Consider the following 23,149-nt stretch of genomic DNA (forward strand, 5'->3'; position numbering starts at 1 on the left):
TCTTAGTTATTGTATGTAGACATTTGTATTCTGCATTTAGTAAGTTTCGCCTGTACCCATTCTAAGATGCACCGTAGCTGTGGCCCTACCCATTACCCTCCCTCCACCCTAACCTCCCCACTCCCTTCCCCTTCCTTGGCCCTTTCCTCATATTTTTGTGCTATAGTTGGGTTATAGCCTTCATGTGAAAGCTATAATTTAGCTTCATAGTAGGGCTGAGTACACTGGATACTTTTTCTTCCATTCCTGAAATACTTTGCTAAGAAGAATATGTTCCAGCTCCATCCATGTAAACATGAAAGAGGTAAAGTCTCCATTTTTCTTTAAGGCTGTGTAATATTCCATGGTATACATGTACCACAATTTGCTAGTTCATTCGTGGGTCGATGGGCCCTTGGGCTTCTTCCCTGACTTAGAAATTATGAACTGGGCTGCATAAACATTCTGGTACAGATGTCTTTGTTATATTGTGATTTTTGGTCTTCTGGGTATAAACCTAGTAAAGGAATTATAGGATTGAATGGCAGGTGTACTTTTAGGTCTCTAAGTATTCTCCAAACATCCTTCCACAAGGAATGTATTAGTGTGCATTCCCACCAGCAGTGTAGAAGTGTGCCCTTTTCTCCACATCCACACCAACATCTCTGGTTTTGGGATTTTGTTATGTGGGCTACTCTTACTGGGGTTAGGTGATATCTCAAAGTAGTTTTGATTTGCATTTCTCTGATGATTAAGGATGATGAGCTTTTTTTCATGTGTTTGTAGATCGTGCGTCTGTCTTCTTTAGAGAAGTTTCTCTTCAAGTCCCTTACCCACCCTGAGATGGGATCATGTGTTCTTTTCTTGCTAATATGTTTGAGTTCTCTGTGGATTCTGGTTATTAGACCTTTTTTGGAGGTATAACATGCAAATATTTTCTCCCATTCTCAGGGCTGTCTGCTTGCTTTACTTACTATGTTCTTGGCTGTGCAGAAGCTTTTTAGTTTGATCAGGTCCCAGTAGTGTATTTTTGATTCTGCTTCAATTGCCTGGGGAGTCCTCCTCATAAAATATTCACCCAGGCCAATTCCTTCAAGAGTTTTCCCTGCACTTTCTTCAAGTATTTTTATAGTTTCATGTCTTAAGTTAAAATCTTTTATCCAGTGAGAGTCTATCTTAGTTAATGGTGAAAGGTGTGGGTCCAGTTTCAATCTTCTACAGGTTGCCAGCCAGTTCACCCAGCACCATTTGTTAAATAGGGAATCTTTTCCCCACTGAATGTTTTTAATTGGCTTGTCAAACATCAAATAACGGTAAGTAGCTGGATTCATCTCTTGGTTCTCTATTCTGTTCCAGACATCTACTTCTCTGTTTTTGTGCCAGTACCATGCTGTTTTGATCACTATGGATTTATAGTACAGTCTCAGATCTGGTAGCATGATTCTTCCTGCTATGTTTTTATTGCTGAGTAATGTTTTGGGTATTTGAGGTTTTTTCTGATTCCATATAAAACGAAGTATTATTTTTTCAAGATCTTTAAAATATGACAATGGAGCTTTAATAGGAATTGCATTAAAATTATATATTGCTTTGGGTAGTATAGACATTTTAACAATGTTGATTCTTCCCAGCCATGAGCATGGTATGTTTTTCCATTTGTTAACATCTTCAGCTATTTTTTTTCTTAAAGTTTCATAGTTCTCTTTGTAGAGATCTTTCACGTCCTTTGTTAGGTATACTCCCAAATATTTCATCTTCTTTGGCACTACTGTGAAAGGAATAGAGTCCTTAACTGTTTTTTCGGCTTGGTTATTGTTGGTATATATAAAGGCTACAGATTTACGGGTTTTGATTTCGTAGCCAGAGACATTGCTGTATTCCTTGATCACTTCTAAAAGTTTTGTAGTAGAATCCCTAGTGTTTTCCAGATATACGATCATATCATCTGTGAAGAGTGAAAGTTTGATCTCTTCTGACCCTATGTGGATACCCTTGATCGCCTTTTCTTCCCTAATTGCAATGGCTAAAACTTCCATTACAATGTTAAAGAGCAGTGGAGACATTGGGCAACCTTACCTGGTTCCTGATCTAAGTGGACGTGATTTCAGTTTAACTCCATTCAATACAATATTGGCTGTGGGTTTGCTGTAGATGGCCTCTATTGGTTTAAGAAATGTCCCTTCTATACCAATTTTCTTAAGTGTTCTGATCATGAAGGAATGCTAGATATTATCAAAAGCTTTTTATGCATCAATTGAGAGAATCATATGGTCCTTATGTTTATGTGCTGAATTACATTTATAGATTTACATATATTGAACCAGCCTTGAGACCCTGGGATAAATCCCACTTGGTCGTGGTGTATTATTTTTTTGATGTGTTGTTGGATTTTGTTTGTTAGGATCTTATTGAGTATTTTAGCATCAACATTTATTAGTGATATTGGTCTATAATTTTCTTTTCTTGTTGGGTCTTTCCCTGGTTTGGGGATCAAGGTGATGTTTGCTTCATAGAATGTGTTGGGTAACATTCCTTCTTTTCCTGTATTTTGGAAGAGGTTTAGTAATATAGGTACTAGTTCTTCTTTAAAGGTTTGGTAGAATTCTGACGTAAAGCCTTGATATAGGCCTGTTCAACATTTCCACTTCGTTCTGGCTAAGTCTTGGTAGGTGGCGTACTTCCAGGTATTCGTTGATTTCTTTCAGATTTTCATATTTCTGAGAGTAGAGTTTCTTGTAGTATTTGTTAAGGATTTTTTGAATTTCTGAGGGGTCTGTTGTTATTTCATTGTTACCATTTCTGATTGATGAAATTAGAGATTTTACTCTTTTTTTTTTTCCTGGTTAGGTTGGCCAAAGTTTATCTATTCTATTGGTCTTTTCAAAAAACCAACTTTTGGATTTATTGATCTGTTGTATAATTCTTTTGTTTTCAATTTCATTTAATTCTGCTCTGATTTTGGTTATTTCTTTTCTTCTGCTGGGTTTGGGGTTGGAGTGTTCTTTCTTTTCCAGTTGCTTGAGATGTCCCAACTTCCTCTCTTTCCGTTTTCTTGAGGCAGGCTTTCAGTGCTATAAATTTCCCTCTTAGGACTGCCTTTTCAGTATCCCAGAGGTTCTGGTAATTCGTGTCTTGATTGTTGTTTTGTTCCAAAAATTTGGTGATTTCCTTCTTAATCTCGTCTATAACCCATCTATCCTTCAGCATAAGGTTGTTTAGCTTTCATGTTTTTGTATGGGTATGCAGGTTCCTGTTGTTATTGAGTTCAACTTTTATTCCATGATGGTCTGAGAAGATGCAAGGAATAATTTCTATTTTTTTAAATTTGCTGAGGTTAGATCTGTGGCCTAGGATGTGGTCGATTTTGGAGTATGTTCCATGGGCTGATGAGAAGAATGTGTATTCAGTTTTGTTGGGATGAAATGTTCTGTAGATGTCTGTTAAGTCCAGATGTTGAATGGTTAAGTTTAAATCTAAAATTTCTTTGCTTAGCTTCTTTTTGGAGGATCTATCCAGCACTGCTAAAGGGGTGTTAAAATCTCCAACTGTTATGGAACTGGAGGAAATCAAGTTGCTCGTGTCTGTTAGAGTTTCTCTTATAAATTGAGGTGCATTCTGGTTGGGTGCATAAATATTAATAATCGAAATCTCATCATATTGAGTATTACCTTTAACAAATATGAAGTGTCCATCCTTATCCTTCCTTATTTTGGTTGGTTTAAAGTCTATTGCATCTGTGAATAAGATTGCAGTGCCTGCTTTTTTCTGCTTTCCATTTGCCTGGAGTATAGATGACCATCCCTTCACCTTGAGTCTATATTTGTCTTTTAATGTAGGATGCAATTCTTGTATGCAGCAGATATCTGCCTTGAGTTTTTGTATCCAGTCAGCCAACCTGTGCCTCTTTAGAGGACAATTTAAACCATTCACATTAATTGAGATTATTGATAAGCCTTTAGAGAGTCCGGTGGACATTTTTAATCCTTTTGCAACTGTGGAAGTTGGAATTTGATCAAAATTTTCTGGGTGGGTTTACTTTTGTGGTGGAGGATTATGCTGGTCTTTTTTTTTTTTTTTTTTTTTTGTAGAGACAGAGTCTCACTTTATCGCCCTCAGTAGAGTGCCATGGCATCACACACAGCTCACAGCAACCTCCAACTCCTGAGCCCAAGCGATTCTCCTGCCTCAACCTCCCGAGCAGCTGGGACTACAGGCGCCCGCCACAACGCCCGGCCATTTTTTGTTGCCGTTTGGCCGGGGCTGGGTTTGAACCCGCCACCCTCGGCATATGGGGCCGGCGCCCCACCGACTGAGCCACAGGCGCCGCCCTTATTCATCTTTCTTAAATGTATGTATAGCTTACATTCATTTCTTTTTTTTTTTTGTAGAGACAGAGTCTCACTTTATGGCCCTTGGTAGAGTACCATGGCATCACACAGCTCACAGCAACCTCCAACTCCTGGGCTTAAGCGATTCTCTTGCCTCAGCCTCCCAAGTAGCTGGGACTACAGGCGCCCGCCACAATGCCCAGCTATTTTTTGGTTGCAGTTCAGCCGGGGCTGGGTTTGAACCCGCCACCCTCGGTATATGGGGCTGGCGCCTTACCGACTGAGCCACAGGCGTTGCCAGATTATGCTGGTCTTTATGGAGGATAGGTCTGAGACTATCCTGGAGAGCTGGTTTAGTTATGGCAAATTTCTTCAACATGTGAATGTTGTTAAAGTATTTAATTTCTCCATCATAAATGAAACTCAGTTTAGCTGGGTACAGGATCCTGGGTTGAAAGTTATTTTGTTTTAGGAGGTTAAAAGTCGATGACCATCCTCTTCTAGCTTGAAAGGTTTCAGCAGAGAGATCTGTAGTTATTCTAATATTCTTCCCCTTGTAGGTTATGCTTTTCTTTTGTCAGGCTGCTTTCAGAATTTTCTCCTTCATATTAACTTTAGTGAAATTGATTATGATGTGTCTGGGAGATGTCTTATTCGGGTTGAGTCGTGCTGGAGTTCTGAAACTGTCTACTATCTGAATTTCAGAATCTCTTGGCATGTCTGGAAAGTTCTCCTTCATAATCTCATGGAGAAGAGACTCTGTGGCTTATGAAGCCACTTCGTCGCTTTCAGGGATCCCTATAAGACGAATATTGATTTTCTTCGAATTATCCCAGAGCTCTCTGAGAGAGTGATCTGTTTTTGCCCTCCATTTCTCTTCCTCTTTGAGAGTTTGGGAGTGTTTGAAAGCTTTGTCTTCAGTGTCAGAAATCCTTTCTTCTACTTGCTCCATTCTGTTACTGAGGGATTCTACTGTGTTTCTCAGATTTTTGAGGGCTGGAACTTCTTGTCTCAATGTGTCAAAATCTTTGGTCATTTGGTCTTTGAATTCGTTGAATTCTTGAGATATCTTTTGGGTTACTGCTTGGAATTCTAATTCAATCTTATTTGCTGTCCAGATTCTGAATTCGATTTCTGACATCACAGCTATTTTTTTTTTGTTTGTTTTTTAGAGACAGAGTCTCACTTTATCGCCCTCTGCAGAGTGCTAGGGCGCCACAGCTCACAGCAACCTCCAACTCCTGGGCTTAGGTGATTCTCTTGCCTTGACATCTCAGCTATTTGTTTGTGCATGGGATCTTGTGCTGTGTCTGCCCCATTGATCCTTGGGGGAGTTGATCTACTCTGATTATTCATATTTTCTATTGATTTCGCCTCATGATTGTTTTTCACTGTTGCCTCTGGCTGTCCTCAGAGTTGGGAGGGTGTCTCTCCAAGATTAGACCCCAGCAGGATCACTCTATTGTTGTTGGATCTTTGTAGGGAGTGACCCTATGTAGTTCTTCTGGGGCTGCCCCAGCCAGGGAGTTCTGGTTGTGGAAGCAGCTCCAGAGTGTGACACACCCGGATCCAGCAACAGGGCGGGAGGTGATGCGCACGGTTCTGGGAGTGCCTGGCACCCAGTGACTTTGGCACAGAGAGCCCAAGGCTCTAGCAGTCTCTGGCCATGTGAAGGACTCTGCGCAGAGGCCGGGAGGGCTCCAGAGGGCACGCGCTACCAGAGTCCCTGGCCAGACGAGCAGGCTGGTGTGGAGGCAGGGAGGGTACAGGAGGGAGGACGCAGGGTTGTGTGGCTCCCACAGTTCCTGGTCAGGGCATGCAGAGGCCCGGCGGGCACAGGTCACAGGTCAGGGGTTGCGGCACAGCTCTTATGGAGGTCCGGGCCGCGCCAAGCCCAGGAGTTTGAGGTTGCTATGAGCTGTGATGCCATGGCACTCTACCCAGGGGAACAGCCCGAGGCTCCAGTGTGCCAAAACTGGTCTCACTCTGCCCCTGAGGGTTAAGGGTATAAGGCAGCTCAATCCCCACCTTTAGGCTGCTCAGTCACTAGGTTACTAGGTCCTGCCCAATCCTTGCTCTGTGACCCTGAGGGTGGAGCTTGCTGGGGCAGTTCTCTCACAATGGCTCCCTGCAGCCCACAGCTGAACACTATTAGCTCTGTCCGGCTCAGCGGCTCAGTCTGGGGCCCTAGACAATGCCCAAAGTTCTCCACACTCCTGTTCAAGCTCTCCCCAAGGCAGTTCAACTGAGTGCCAAGTCCAAAAACACCAAAACAGTTCACAGGTAAGGCCTTTCCGGTTTGCAGTCTCACTGCTGCTTGTACTTATGGCTGCCGGTGTGATTAGGTCGATCGAACACACGCAACCACTTGCCAGTTTTCCACTGTTTTTGTCCTCCTCTTGGGGTCCAGAAGTCCCTTGCTGACTCCCTGTATCCTCAAAGGAATGATTATAGGCAGATCCCACCAGCCAGAGATCCAGAAAATGATATTTCTGAAATAAATTTATCCAAACAGGATATAGAGTGAGTAAGTAAAACCCTTGGCCTTGAGGCCTTCCATTTTAGAATTGACTCAAAATATAGAAATAGATTTGAGGGACTACAGAAATACCAAGAAGGATATACCAATCCAAGAATAATTAGCTATGAAAAAATGCCTACTTATCCTTCTCATACTTCTCTTATTCATGATACAGAATATGAGGAATATAGGCTAGCTGTCATATTCACTATTTACTCCTCATGAATTATTTTACTAGATGCAGGCATACCTTGATTAATTGCACATTGCAGAGATTGTATGTTATACAAATTGAAGGTTTGTAGCAATCCTGCAGCAAACAAGTTTATCAGTGCCATTTTTTTCAAGAGCATGTGACCACATTGTATCTCTGAGTCACAATTTGGTAATTTTCACATATTTCAACTTTTTCATATTATGGTGATCAGTTATCTTTGATGGTCTCATTGTAATTGTTTTGGGGCACCGTGAACCATGCCCATAAAAGGCACAAAACTTAATGTTGTGTGTATTGAAAGAATAGTAAAATATACACCCATGTATATGGGATCAAATGGAAGGTCTACTTTTAGCTCTTAGAGGATTCTCCATACTTCCTTTCAACAGAGATTGTACCCTGTTTCCCCGAAAATAAGACATCCTCCGAAAATAAGACCTACTTACAGGAACGATAAGACGTCCCCTGAAAATAAGACCTAGTGCATCTTTGGGAGCACACCTTAAAATAAGACACTGCCTTATTTTCGAGGAAACAGGGTATTAGTTTGAATTCCTACCATAATGTAAAAGTGTTCCCTTCTCTCCATAACCACTCCAGCATCTGCATCTTTGGGATTTGTGGTGTGGGCTATTCTCTGTGGGGTTAGGTGATCTGTCAAGGTGGTTTCAATTTGCATTTCTCTGATGATTAGCATTTTTCTTGTGTTTGCTGACCCTTCTGTCTTCTTCAGAGAGGGTTCTGTTCGTGTTTCTTGCCCAGTGATAGATGGAATTTTTTGCTTTTTTGGTTGTTGATTAATTTGAGTTCTCTATAGATTCTAGTTATTAACTCTTTGTCAGATTTGTAACAAGCAAACATCTTTGCCCATTCAGAAGGTTGTCTGTTTGCTTTAATTATTGTGTACGTAGCTGTGCAGAAGATTTTCAGCTTGATTAAGCCCCATTTGTTTATTTTTGTTGTTGCAATTGCCAATGGAATCTTCTTTACAAAATCTTTCCCCAGACTGATACCATCTAGAGTTTTTTCCATGCTTTCTTCTAAGATTGTTATCATTTTGTGTCTTAGATTTAAATCTTTTATCCATTATGAGTCAATTTTTATTAAGTGGTGAGAGTTGCAGGTCCAGTTTCAGTCCAGTTCTCCCAGCACCATTTATTGAATAGGGATTCTTTTCCCCAGTGTATGCTTTTGTCTGGCTTATTGAAGATCAGATAGTTTCTTGGTTTTCTATTCTGTTCCATAGTTTTATATCTATATTTTTGTGCCAATAGCATGCTATTTGGATAACTGTGGACTTGTCATTTATGTACTTTTGTCCTTTTTTATTTCTTTGGTGACTTTACAGGACTAATTCTGTTTAGTACATGTTTCCTGCAGTGTGTGACCACAGATGTCCCTGCTATTATTATTATTATTATTATTATTTATTGCTGTTATTTTTATTTATTTATTTTTTATTATTTTTTTAGAGACAGAGTCTCACTTTATCGCCCTTGGTAGAGTGCCGTGGCATCACAGCTCACAGCAACCTCCAGCTCTTGGGCCTAGGTGATTCTCTTGCCTCAGCCTCCCGAGTAGCTGGGACTATAGGCGCCCGCCACAATGCCTGGCTATTTTTTTGTTGCACTTTGGCCAGGACTAGGTTTGAACCCACCACCCTCGGTATATGGGACCGGCGCCCTACTCACTGACCCACTGGTGCCACCCTATTGCTGTTATTTTTTATTACCTTTTTTTTTTCTTTAAAAGGTATTTATTTACACTTTTAAAATAGGATTTATTTGAGAAACGTAAAAACTTGACAGAACACTTCACAGGCCATTTTACACAATAAAACAGGCAAAAACAACACACACAATTTTCAAGCATTAACACTAAGGTGTACTAATGACAGTTGCAACAGGTATATTTTGTATTCCAGGGCTGACTTCTTAGAAGTCACCCCTAGGTGAGTAAAGCTAAGTGGTCACCTAATGATTCATCAGAATATTTTCTTGAGTGCTTTTAGTCTGTATGTCTTCTGCCGTTTGCTGAGGGTCTGTGTGTGTGTTAGGGTATGCCTTTAAAGCACACAGATTCAAATTTGCCTTAGCTTTCCTTTCCTCCTTGTCCAGTGACTTATGGTCAGCCAGCAGCAGTAAGTAACTGAGATTCACTCCAGTCTTTCTTCATTCTTTGCACAGCTGTGTGCATGAGCATAGCTTTCCATATCAACAGGAATATTTCAGATCTTTCCAAAGTTCCCTATGGCTGTTTCATTCTCCAGTTCTTCCTTTAACATTTTTGATTGATAGCCTGGTTGCCCCAATCTGTATCACAGCCTTAGGCAACTATGGTGTTGTCCTTCCAAGATTGCCAAACATTCAAAGAAGAATTAATGACAATTCTTCTTAAACTCCTCCAAAAAACATGTAAGTCACGAAAATACTTCCTAAATAATTTTATGAGGCCAGCATCAACTAGATACCAAAGCCAGACAATACCAAAAGAAAACTACAGGCCAATAGTGATGAACATGGATGTAAAAATCCTCAGTGAAATACTAGCAAACCAAATACAATACATTGAAAAGATTATACATGATGATCTGAGACACGAGGTTATTTTAACATATGTAGGGCAGTGCCTGTGGCTCAAGGAGTAGGGTGCTGGTCCCATATACCAGAAGTGGTGGGTTCAAACCTGGCCCCAGCCAAAAACTGCAAAAAAAACCCCAAAACATAAATCAATGTGCTGAAGTGAAAGAAAACTCATTATCATCTCAATAGATGCAGGAAACATTTGACAAAGTTAAACATCTTTCCATGGTGAAAACTCTCAACAAATGAAGTAGAAAATTTCCTCAACATACTAAAGGCCATTTATGAAAAACACAGCTAACATCATAATCAATGGGGGAAAACTGAAAGCTTTTCCTTTAACCAAATCAAGGATGCCTACTCTCGCCACTTCTATTCAACATAATCCTGGAAGTACTAGCAAGAGCAATAAGACAAGAGAAGGAAATAAAAGACATCCAAATCAGGAAGAAGTAAAATTTTCCTTGTTTACAGAAGACATGATACTATATGTAGAAAACCCTAAAGATTCCACAAAAAAGCTAGAACTAGTAAATGAGTTATGTAAAGTTGTAGGATACAAAATGAACATCCATAAATCAGTTGCATTTCTTTACACTAATGATGACTTGCCTAAAATCAAGAATAAGTAAGTAAAGCAATAAATACAAATAGAAGAAAATAAAATTTGCACATTATCTCACTGATAACCTATAATCCTTAAAAGTGTCTCATAAAAGTGGAATGAATGTTCAAACTATATTCAATGTAAGGAAAAAACTGCATCAATATAGCAAACAAAGTATCCAGAGTGACTTTCAAATCAAAAAAACAAAATAATGGAGAAAAACGCTCAATTGAAAATTGAGGTGCCCGTGGCTCAGTGGGTAGGGTGCCAGCCCCATATACTGAAGGTGGCAGGTTCAAACACAGCCCCGGCCAAACTGCAACCAAAAAAATAGCTGGGCATGTGGCAGTCCCAGCTACTTGGAAAGCTGAGGCAAGAGAATCGCTTAAGCCCAAGAGCTGGAGGTTGCTGTGAACTGTGTGATGCCACGGTACTCTATCAAGGGCGATTAAGTGAGACTGTCTCTACAAAAAAAAAAAAAAGAAAGAAAATTTAGAAGTATACATATATATGATGACACACTTAAAAGTGAAGGACATTCAATTTATCAGTTGACGGGGTCTAAGAGAACAACAGCAATATCTAGTATAGTTGGAAGTATATATAACCTATGATCAATTTAGCAGTATCTACCAGGGGTCCTCGAACTACAGCCCATGGGCCACATGGCGGTGGTGCAATTGTATTTGTTCCCGTTTTGTTTTTTTACTTCAAAATAAGAAATGTGCAGTGTGCATAGGAATTTGTTCATAGTTTTTTTTTTTTTACTATAGTCCAGCCCTCTAACAGTCTGAGGGACAGTGAACTGGCCCCCTGTTTAAAAGTTTAAGGACCCCTGAACCTAACTAAAAGAGGAAGAGTACAGGATGTCTGAGCAGTTGCACTTCCATGTATATACAATTTCAGAAAGTCCAGTTTATGTAAAGCAGTGACCACAGATTAGGATATTTGTTGAAGTATATTTGAAATAGTGAAAATTTATTAAAACATACTCATCAATAAGAGTTTTGTTTGTTTGTTTTGCAGTTTTTGGCTGGGGTTGGATTTGAACCCACCACCTCCGGTATATGGGGCTGGCGCCTCACCCCTTTGAGCCACAGGCACCGCCCCATCAATAAGAGTTTTAAGAATATTATATATATTTAGCAATTAATTGCAGAGGAATATGTGACCAGCAGAGAAATACACTATGAATTTTTTCTTTCTAACATAGCTAAGCATCTGCCATTATATCTGAATATTCCATTTTAGGGTTACTTTGTTTTTAGTTATGGCAGAATTTCCAGTGTGGGATCACACCCCAAAGAAAATACATATTCTGAATAAGGCTTCCTTAGTAAAATTTGTCATATACTGGGATAAAGTTAAGCAAATTTTCTTTATTATTAAGACTCTTAAGTCTTTTGATAACCTGGTAATAAACTTTTCTTTAAAGGGAGTTAGTGTTCAAAACTTCATAAACCTTCGTGACCACAGAATATTTTTCAAGTACCATTAAGTACTACTATTCTTAGAGACATTCTTTCAGGTGTTGGGTTAAGGTACTGGTATCTTGAAGGAATAATCTGCTACATCAACGGTACTTTATGAATTATTTTCATATATAAAATCTGCAAATGATGGGCATTGATATAATCTATCAGTAAATGACCTGTACAATGATATTATGGCTATCTTGTGCAAAATGGACCTGGTTGCAAATCATAATGTATCTATGAAATCATAGACATTTTATTTTATTGGTTTTTTTTAGAGACGGAGTCTCACTTTATCACCCTCAGTAGAGCACTGTGGTGTCACAACTCACAGCAACCTCCTATTCCTGGGCTTAAGCAATTCTCTTGCCTTAGCCTCCTGGGTAGCTGGGACTACAGGTGCCTGCCACAACTCCCGGCTATTTTTTTGTTGTTTGGTGGAGGCCAGGTTTGAACCCACCACCCTTGGTATATGGGACTGGCAGCCTACCCACTGAGCCATAGGCGCCGCCCAAAATCATAGACATTTTCATTGACACTGCATGATCTTTGAGGAACCTTAGTCATTCTAAGTGAGAGAAGATATTTTTAAAGAAAGAATGAAATTACAGTGATTTTTAAGAAATAACAATTTCAACTTTATATATTCACACACCCCTACATATATAATACTATATATATATAATATATATGCTAGTGTTTTTTTTTAATAAGAAAACATTTTTGAAGCCTTTATTTACAAAAGCTTTAAAAACAATACCCTCTGTTTTGCAAATAATGTTTTGTTTATATTTTCTTTTTTTTTTGGCCGGGGCTGGGTTTGAACCTGCCACCTCCGGCATATGGGGCCGGCGCCCTATCCACTTGACCACAGGTGCCGCCCCCAATTTTTTTTTTTTTTTTGTGATTTTTTTTTGGCCGGGGCTGGGTTTGAACCCGCCACCTCCAGCATATGGGACTGGTGCCCTACTCCTTGAGCCACAGGTGCCACCCAATGTTTTGTTTAAAAAGGACCACCCAGTTAGAGCATTATATGATGAACAAAGAATATACAAAGGAAACAAACCAATAAGCCTAACATTTGGAGAGTTGCTAATATTACCGATTGAAGTGTAGTAACACACATTATAACCTAAAGTCCATCATTTCGGGGCAGAGTTAATAACTACCAAAAAGTCTTCCTACACATGCTCTGGTCTGGTCACATATTCTGCCTGGCTAAATATTTCTCAGTCTCTTTTGTCAATGTATATAAACTAGATTGCAAAGATATTCACACACAAAAAAAAACAAGCATTACACTCCTCAGGTAATTTTAATAAGATATATATGAATATATATATATATATATTGTATTGTTTTGCACCAAATCTTTCCATTGATCTATGGAGCAACTATGAAAGCACAATTTTTTGTCTTCTAATTTAATTTGGTACAAAATATACCTAATGATGGTTATCTTTGATTTTAATAAAATTGATTCATATAATCAACAAACCAAGAGCATCATAAGTATGGCTATAAAATAAAAAGCAAGAGCAAACAGTGATGGAATAAAAAGAAGCAATTAAAGAAAGTGTGCTATCATAAAATAACTGTAGCTTCAACATCTTGAGTACTAGTTTCCAGGCAGATATAAACATCCAGTCACAAGCAATTTTTCCTGAAGGTTGTAAAGCTGTTTTGAAAATTCTTCAGTCACAGAGCCGCCTACACTTGCCAGTTAGAAACTGACAGACACTGGATGTGCTTGGGAAGATTAAACACCACGCAGAGCAACAGCAGTTACTAAGCTCCTCAGTAGTTTCTTGTCTTTGTGTTAGTCTTGCTGAGTGTGCTATATTCTGTGGGTCAAAAACAAGTAAATACTGTATGAAGTTGGCAGATGGTCATTTCTCCAGCTAAGAGCAAGGAAAACCAAAATTTCTGACAAAATAGAGGATTTGAGTCAGAATCACTCTCTAAACTGCAAAATTGATGGTCCACAATCTCAAATAGCTAAAGCTCCTGGAGAATGGGAGAGACATGAAACGGAGAAATAAATTATAGTCAGTCCTAGTTAATTTAGGAAAAGGGAAAAAATAAGCCAAGCTCAAGTAGGTAAAGTTAAAGAAAATATTCAGTATGGTAGAGCTTTCCCCACTCCACGTTACACACACTAATAAAGATATTAAGGCCAAATTTAACCTGAATACATTTCTACTTACTAAGATCTGAGTTAGGAGCGGTCGTACTTAGCACTGAAAAGTAGAAAATAAAATGGGCTATAAAAATGAAAAAAGAAGGGTGCTGTCCAAGGATTCAGCCAGACGTAAAACCTATACACAAGCATGTGTGTAGCTCAAATAAAAAAAAAAAGCCTATTTCATATCATGACAGCTTGTTCGCTTCCTCTTCACGTGCATTCCCTGTACCATTCTGTACATAGGATGAACCAGAACCAAGGCCATACAAATGACCACAACATTTGGCAACATCAATATGATCTTCAAAGAACATTTCTCTTATTTTGAAAAAGGCCATTCCTGTGAGCAATGAATCAGATCCTGCCTGATGTGGTCCTATCCATTCCAGCTCTTACTGTTCAGCAACTTCTTGTAATCCACCTTTAAGATTTTTGCAGCTCTTCATGAGGTACTTCACATCATAAATGACAGGGAAAAATAGTTGAAGGATCTCAAAGAAGTCAAGTTCTTCAGGCAAGTTAGAGTTGGTCAGGATTTTGATTAAATAGTCAAAGTCATAACCACTATGAAATGACAACTATTTGACTCCTTGGCAGAGGACCACTCCTGAAGTCCTAAGGAGTTCTGCAAAGTACTGGGTCTCAATTCCTTCCTCTTATTCTAAATGAGTCCTGGGCATACATGTCCTCCTTCAAATTAAATTTAAAATTAAATTGCCAAGTTGCAGTTCCTGGAGGATATTCTCCTTGCTCATTCATAAATGAGTCCTAGTTGAATTATCTTTAACAAGTCAACATTACATCGCAATAGTTGGTACTGATAACCTTGCTCCTGAGTTCTCCAATGGGTCTTGCAACCACACCTGGAAACTCGGTGTCCATAGCAACGTAATTATATTTTCAAATAACTTGACGAATGTTCTTCATCTCTGCATCTAGGTTGCAAGCCCAAACTTCACAAGTTCTTCGGCTATGATCTAAAGTTGCTGCTGGCATAGCGAGGGCACAAGGGAGCCTAGATGCCAAGCATCAGAATGTTATACTTGTTGAAGATTTTTTTCATAAAATTTTTTGTCTTTTATTTATGTACTTGTGTCGTTGAGCTCGCGCTTCTACTCCTGGTCACAGAGACAGCACTCGGCGGAAGTGGGTGCCCCATAGACACCTCCCACCCAGCCAAGGGGAGAGCCTGGCGGGAGCTACGCCGCCCCGTGCTGCGCAGTCGCTTTTCGGACGTCCTGGTGTCCTGGTGGTGCTGGTGCTTTTTTATTCTTAGGAAGGCTTTTCACAAAACTGCTTGATGACTGCCACCTGACTGAAAGTATTCTAAGACGCTGTTAACAGTGGTAAGATATACCTTGATTTGAAAGATGGGAAAAATTGTGCTCAATGTTAAGCTTTGAGGAAGTCATCATATCCAATTTAAGCCACACTTTACTTAAAGCTAAGAAAAACCAAGAAATTGGATCTTGACAATACTTGGACTAATTAAGTTCTTTCCCATCATTTATCTGAATTATTAGATCAATCCCTAGATAGTCCAGGTAAATAAATAAATCATTCTGCTTAGTTCTTTTACTATGCTTTGAGTAAGTATTCTGATCATTTAGAAGTTCTGCAGTTGGGTGGCACCTGTGGCTCAGTGGGTAGGGCGCCAGCCCCATATACCGAGGGTGACGGGTTCAAACCCGGCCCTGGCCAAACTGCAACCAAAAAAATAGGCTTGTGGTGGGCACCTGTAGTCCCAGCCACTCGGGAGACTGAGGCAAGAGAATCGCCTAAGTCCAGGAGTTGGAGGTTGCTGTGAGCTGTGACGCCAGGGCGACAAAGTGAGACTCTGTCTCTACAAAAAAAAAAAAAAAAAAAAGAATTTCTGCAGTTATCTTCAAAATGAAATTCACTTACATTTTTAGCTTTTAAGAGCAATCTTCATCTATTGCGTTATGAAGATTATATGATCGGTGTGGAGAGAGGTAGCAAAATTTTGATGTTTACCTCCTCAAATTTTTTGGTAAGGCTGGGTGAGGCAGCTCATGCCTGTCCTCTGAGCACTTTGAGAGGTTGAAGGGGGAGGATTGCTTGAGACCAGGAGTTTTAGGTTGACATTGAACTATGGTGACACCACTGTACTCTAGCCTGGGCAACAGAGCAGAACCTTGTCTGCAAAAAAAATCACTTTATTTTTAATTTTTATTTATTTATTTTTTGAAACAGTTTCTGTCGCCCTGCATAGAGCTCATGATGTCATGCAACCTCAAACTCTTGAACTCAAGAGATCCTCCTGCCTCAGCCTTCTGAGTACCTGGGACTACAGGTGCCCACCACCACACCTGACTAGTTTTTCTATTTTTAGTACAGATGAGGTCTCAAACTGAAATCAGTCCACCCACTCTGGCCTAGGATCATAGGTGTGAGCCACCATGCCTGGCCACTGTTATTGTTTTGTTTTGTTTTGTTTTTTAATTGAAATACTGTCAAACATTAAGCATTGTTCTTTTTTGTAGAGACAGAGTCTCACTGTACCGCCCTGGGGTAGAGTGCCTTGGCGTCACATGGCTCACAGCAACCTCCAACTCTTGGGCGTACACGATTCTCTTGCCTCAGCCTCCCGAGCAGCTGGGACTACAGGCGCCCGCCACAACACCCGGCCATTTTTTTGTTGCAGTTTGGCCGGGGCTGGGTTTGAACCGGCCACCCTCGGCATATGGGGCCGGCTCCCTACTCACTGAGCCACAGGTGCCTCCCATAAGCATTGTTCTAAAGAGGGGGATCTTGGACTAAATTTTCATTTTATCTTTCTGGAAAAAGTCTTTGTAGGAAATAATATATTCTCTCTAGATTGTCAAATATATTGGAATATGTCCCATAAAATAGTAATTTAAAATATCTGTAGTCACATCCCGCTATCATTCACAATTCTGTAATTTTATCTCCCTCCCTTGATTAGAATTACCAAAACCAAGTACTAATGTTTTTCACAAAGCCATAAATAAATCTGTTTTCAAATTCATTAACGCCTTTTAATTATCATCACTTTTTTCTTTTCTTTTCTTTTTTTTTTTTTTTTTTTTAGACAATCTCAAGCTGTCTCCCTGGGTAGAGTGCTGTGGTGTCACAGCTCACAGCAACCTCAAACTCTTGGGCTTTGGCAATTCTCTTTTCTCAGCCTCCCAAGTAGCTGCTACTATAGGTGCCCGCCACAATGTCCAGCTATTTGGTAGTTGTTGTTATTGCAGTTGTCATTGTTGTTTAGCAGCCTGGGCCAGGTTGGAACCCGCCTTTGAATAAGTATTCTGATCATTTAGAAGTTCTGCAGTTGGGTGGCACCTGTGGCTCAGCCTCGGTGTATGTGGTTGGTGCCCTACCCACTGAGCTATGGGCATCGCCCAAAAAGGATGCTGAAAAAAAAAATTTTTTTTTGAGACAGAGTCTCAAGCTATCACCCTGGGTAGAGTGCTGTGGCATCACAACTCACGGCAACCTCAAACTCTTGGATTTAAGTGATTCTCTTGCCTCAGCCTCCCAAGTAGCTAGAAATATAGGCGCCTGCCATAACGCCCGGCTATTTTTTAGTTGTAGTTATAATTGTTTGGCGGGCCGGGCTGGATTCAGCTCCACTGTATGTGGCTGGCACCCTAGCTGCTGAGCTATAGGCACTGAGCCATCATCACGTTTTTCTTTTAACTGGCTTAGTATATTTCCCCCTAGTTTTCTTGAGTTGAATGCTTATCTATTCTTTAACAGTTTATCAGTGATTCATTTGTTAAAGAGATAGTATTAACTGCTGGGGGTGAACAGGAGATACAAAGTGCTGGCTCTCGATATTTGTTTCCTGAACAAATTAACAGGTATAAATTTTTTACTAAGGAAAACGGTTTGGCCACATCACAATGCAGGATATCATCATTCATTTCTAATTAATTTTCCCTTTAGTGTTATAGTATTATTGGTGATCTTAGATTTCCAAGATGCCGAAGTACTACTCTACAGATTGCTTACTAAATTGAAAGAAATATTTAACTTTATAATAGAGAAACCTGCTGATTACCATACTAAGGAAGTCTTTCATCTACCCCATGGTAACAAACTGCTTCCAAATTTAGTGGCTTAAAACAATTTTACTCAGGAATCTGCAATTTGGCAGTCTCATGTAGGAAAGCTCATCTCCACTTGGCAGCAGCTGGGATGCCTTGAGGCTAAGGATTAGAATCACCTGAAGGCTCATACCCTCACACGCTCAGTACTTGATGCAGGCTGTCACTTGGGACTTAAACTAGGGCTGTAGTCAGACAAGTTTACTTAGCTTTTCTGTGTGGTTACTTGACATCTTCATACCATGGTAGTTAGGCTTCATAAATGTCTCAAGTGGGTTAGGCAGAAGCTGTATTGCCTTTTATGACTTAGTCTTGGAAATCACATAGTGTCATTTCTTATTTTTTTTTTTTTCTTGAGACAGAGCCTCAAGCTGTCACCCTGGGTAGAGTGCTGTGGCATCACAGGCTCATAGCAAGCTCTAATGCCTGGGCTCAAGTCATTATCTTACCTCCGCCTCCCAAGTAGCTGGGACTACAGGCGCCCGCCACAACGCCCAGCTATTTTTTTTATTGCAGCCATCATTGTTTGGCGGGCACAGGCTGGATTCGAACCCGCCAGCTCAGGTGTATGTGGCTGGCACCTTAGCCACTTAAGCCACAGGCACCAAGCCCACATAGCGTCATTTCTGCCATAAACTTAGGCCTGCCTTCCAGATTGAAAAGGAAGGACCATGATCCTTATCTCTTCATGAGCGTGGGTCAATATTACATTGTAAGCTGAACATGTACAATGGGATATACTGGTATGGCCATCTTTGGAAACCACATTCTGCTACACCAAGTGAATGAATATAGAGTAAGAAAGTGGTATAATATGACATTATATGCCACCGATGGGTTACAAATTAAAATATAATATCTCCTATTGAGTAATCTTGCCAAAATATTTAATCTCTACTTAATTGGCTCTCTACTGCAGTTCATGGGAATTACTGGGGATAAAGGTACACTTATTTTGAATGGGTTTGGCGCCCGCTACATGCACCAGGGCTGGTGGTTCGAACCCAGCCCTGGCCAGCTGAAACAACAATGACAACTGCAACAAGAAAACAGCCAGGCATTATGGTGGGCGCCTGTAGTCTCAGCTACTTTGGAGTCTGAGACAAGAGAATCTCTTAAGCCCAAGAGTTTGAGGTTGCTATGATCTGTGATACTACGGCACTCTACCCAAGGCAACATAGTGAAACTGTGTCTCAAAAACAAAAACAAACTTTGAACACCTAATGTACACAATACAAGGATACACTTCAAAATAACTAAGAGTAAATTATAAATGTCTTACCATAAAAAATAAGTGAGGTGATGGTTATGTTAATCAGTTTGATTTAAGCATTCCATATTGTATATCAAATCATCACATTGTACCCCATAAACATATACAATTATGATTTAATAAAAAATTAAATAATAAAAATGCTTTGACTAAAACAATGATAAAAATCCAGAATGTGACACTCTACAAAACAACTATTTTGAACTCTTAAAAAGTCAATAGTGGAAGAAAGTTGCTGGAGGGTGGTGGGAGTAAGGGTGTTCTTCTTTTTTATTTTTACATATACACGTGTTTATTAGGTTACCACTTTTTGCTTTCACAAAATTAAAAAGGCTTAAAATTTGACAACAATAAATATTTAAGATAAAGGGGTGTTCTTTTTTAAAAAGAGACTAACAATGCATAACCAAATGCAATTTATGAACTTATTTTCCTTCCTGAATTTTAAAAATAACCATGAAAATCATCATTCACAAACTGAGAAAAAAAGGACTGATTACAGATTATGGAATTATTGTTAATCTACTTAGGTGTGAGGCTATATAGTAATTGAGTAGAAGGCAGCCGTTGTTATTAGGAGAGTTAACATCATGGTGTGTATAATTTTTATTCAAATACTACAGTAAAAAATACGTAAATCTTACATAGACGGAAACTAAGTATGACAATATATTAACAATTGCTGGTCGGGCCCAGTGACTCATGCCTATAATCCTAGCACTCTGGGAGACCAAGGCAGGTAGCTTGCTTGAGCTCACCATTTCAAGACCAGCCTGAGCAAAAGCAAGTTTTTCTAAAATAGAAAAACTGAAGCAAAAGGATCTCTTGATTCCAAGAGTTGGAGTTGGAGGTTGCTGTGAGCTATGATGCCATAGTACTCTACTCAGGGCAACAGCTTGAGACAATGTTTCAGAAAAAAACAAAAAAAACAATTGCTGAATCTAGAGAGAACATACCAGTGTTCATTGTACTGTTCTTTTAAGTTTTATAAGTGGACAATAGTTTTTTGATCATTAGTTTCTAACATCACAAGTTGTGGGCAGGAAAAGCAGAATGTGACATCTTCATAGCATGGTAGTTGGGTTTCATAAATGTCCCAAGTGGGTTAGGCAGACGCTTTATTGCCTTTTATGACTTAGTCTTGGAAATCACATAGTGTCATTTCTGCCATAAACTTAGGCCTGCCTGCCCAGATTGAAAAGGAAGGACCATGATCCTTATCTCTTCATGAGCGTAGGTCAGTATTACATTGTAAGCTGAACATGTACAATGGGATATATTGGTATGGCCATCTTTGGAAAGCACATTCTGCTACACCAAGTGAATGAATGTAGAAGTTGAATGCCTAATGTACACAATACAAGGATACACTTCAAAATAACTAAGAGTAACAGATCTGCTTTTTGGATTACAAGAAGTATTACAGCTCTCCGTGATTCCTCAAAAGCTGTCATATAATCTTCACTCTTAGAATCTTCGTATTCATCATATATAGAGATTTCTTTCTCACATGAATTTTCAGAGATGAATTCTGATTTTAGAAGAGGGAGTTTATTTTATTGGACTTTATCCACAATTATTTATCCAAATGTAAGTAAAGTATGAAAGGTAATAGATGTTTTTTACAAACTCCTTACATCAACGAATTCTTCCTTTCACATGAATTTATGAATGGTATCACTAGTGATAAAAGTATTATTGAACACATCCTGTGTGTCAAATACTCTGCTAAAGGTTTTATTTTGTATCAGCATTTCATCACAAAATTACTATAAGGAAGGTATTATTATTACCATTTTAAAACCAAGGCACAGAGAAGGATATTGCGAAGTATCACAAGGGCAGAGATGGAATTATGAGAATTACAGCAAAGATGTGCCATGAAGGCTGGGCACAGTGGCTCACACCTGTAATCCTACCATTCTGGGAGGCTGAGGCAGGTGGATTGCTTGAGCTCAGGAGTTTGAGACCAGCCTGAGCAAACGCAAGATCCTGTCTCTACTAAAAATAGAAAAACTAGCCAGTGTTGTGTTGGGTGCCTGCAGTCCCAGCTACTGGGGAGGCTGGGCAAGAAGAGGGCTTGAACCCGGGAGTTTGAGATTGCTGTGAGCTATGATGCCCTGGCACTCTACCCAGGGTGACAGAGTGAGATTAAAAAAAAAAAAAAATTGATGTATCATGGCTCTAGTCTCTCCCACACTCATTATATAAACAGAATCATTTTTTTCTGTGATGGTGCTGTATAAAGTTTGGTCCATGTGCTGACACTGTCCACAAATTGTTTGCTTTTGGACTGCAAGGAGTTAAGGTACAGACAATGAGAGCAAGTATGATGAAACTTTTACTTGAGAAAAGCTAATTTACTTCAGTTAAATTCAACCAGGGCTTTTATTTTGTGTGTCTGTTTTTCCTTCCATTTCATTTTTTGTGGTAATACAATATTACTGCATTTTACAGAACAAATGTTTAACAACAGCTTGCAGAAGAAAAAAAAGTCCTTGATGGTTTGACGTGCACTGCACCAGTATCAACTGCTAAAGTTTAACTCAATATTGAGTGATGCTACACTTTTTCGATTCTTTGAATTAAGATGTAATGCTATTTCTGTTCAACTGTGAGCATGAAGCAAAAGGGATTCCCACATGTTCCCAAACAAGTAAAAATTCTTAAATTATAAATTATCTGCTATTGTAAAAGGCATTCAAAAAGCCATTGTATTCTTTTACATTATGCATAGTGTTTCCTCATTAATATGATTTCTCTGATGTAAAGTAAGTTGATCACTACAAATAAAGGCTTTCCCACATTCTTTACACTTATAGGGTTTTTCACCAGTATGAATTCTGTGATGCCGAGTAAGTTCTGAATTAACACTGAAGGCCTTCCCACATTCCTTACATTTATAGGGTTTCTCACCAGTATGAATTGTGTAATGACGAGTAAGTTCTGCTTGAAGACGAAAAGTATTCCCACATTCTTTACACCCATAAGGTTTCTCACCAGTATGGAGTCTAAAATGTTGAGTAAGATGATACCGACGACTAAAAGTCTTTCCACATTCCTTACATTTGTAAGGAATCTCACCAGTGTGAATTCTTTGATGTAAAGTCAGTTGATAACTACAAATAAAAGCATTTCCGCATTCATTACATGTATAGGGTTTCTCACCAGTATGGATTCTGTGATGTTGAGTAAGATGATAGTGACGACTAAAGGTCTTCCCACATTCCTTACATTCATAGGGTTTCTCACCAGTATGAATTCTGTGATGTTGAGTAAGATGATTGCTACGAATAAAGGCTTTCCCACATTCCTTACATTGATAGGGTTTGTCACCAGTATGAATTCTGTGATGCTGAGTAAGTTCTGTTTGAAAACGAAAGGCCTTTCCACACTCTTTACATTTGTAGGGCTTTTCACCAGTGTGAATTTTATAATGTTGAGTAAGATTATAGCGCCGACTAAAAATCTTCCCACATTCTTTACATTCGTAGGTATTCTCATTGGTGTGAATTCGCTGGTGTGAAATAAGTTGATTGCTACGAATAAAAGTCTTTCCACATTCCTTACATTCGTAGGGTTTCTCACAAGTATGAATTCTGTGATGTCGGGTGAGTTCTGCTTGGAGACGAAAGGCTTTCCCACATTCATGGCATATGTGGGGTTTCTCACCAGTATGGATTCTGTAGTGTTGAGTAAGATGATAACGACTACTGAAGGTTTTTCCACATTCCTTACATTCATAGGGAATCTCACCGGTATGAGTTCTCAGATGCAAAGTAAGGTGATATCCACAAATGAAGGCCTTCCCACATTCCTTACATTCATAGGGTTTCTCACCAGTGTGAGTTCTATGATGCCTAGTAAGTTCTGTTTGAAGACGAAAGG

The 23,149-nt window shown here is 39.4% G+C and overlaps 1 protein-coding gene, 1 long non-coding RNA gene and 1 pseudogene across 7 annotated transcripts in view; 1 reads left to right on the top strand and 2 right to left on the bottom strand.

The window, feature by feature from the left end:
- LOC128595591 (uncharacterized) overlaps positions 1 to 16,909 on the top strand; it is a 29,668-nt gene extending 12,759 nt beyond the window's left edge. For 5 of the 6 annotated variants that reach the window (XR_008382959.1, XR_008382956.1, XR_008382957.1 and 2 more), the window contains one exon: positions 14,834 to 16,388. This is a non-coding gene — a long non-coding RNA (uncharacterized LOC128595591). The other variant, XR_008382955.1, reaches the window with a different exon arrangement.
- Positions 13,209 to 14,836, bottom strand: LOC128595586 (CCR4-NOT transcription complex subunit 7-like; annotated as a pseudogene).
- Positions 16,910 to 18,054: 1,145 nt separating the features above from the next.
- Positions 18,055 to 23,005, bottom strand: LOC128596597 (zinc finger protein 781-like). Its single transcript, XM_053606168.1, is given in 2 exon segments — positions 18,055 to 18,090; positions 22,178 to 23,005. Coding segments are annotated over 2 exon segments (864 nt in total).
- Positions 23,006 to 23,149: the final 144 nt, after the last annotated feature.

The sequence above is a fragment of the Nycticebus coucang genome, chromosome 10, assembly GCF_027406575.1.
Source record: "Nycticebus coucang isolate mNycCou1 chromosome 10, mNycCou1.pri, whole genome shotgun sequence".
Lineage (NCBI taxonomy): Eukaryota > Metazoa > Chordata > Mammalia > Primates > Lorisidae > Nycticebus > Nycticebus coucang.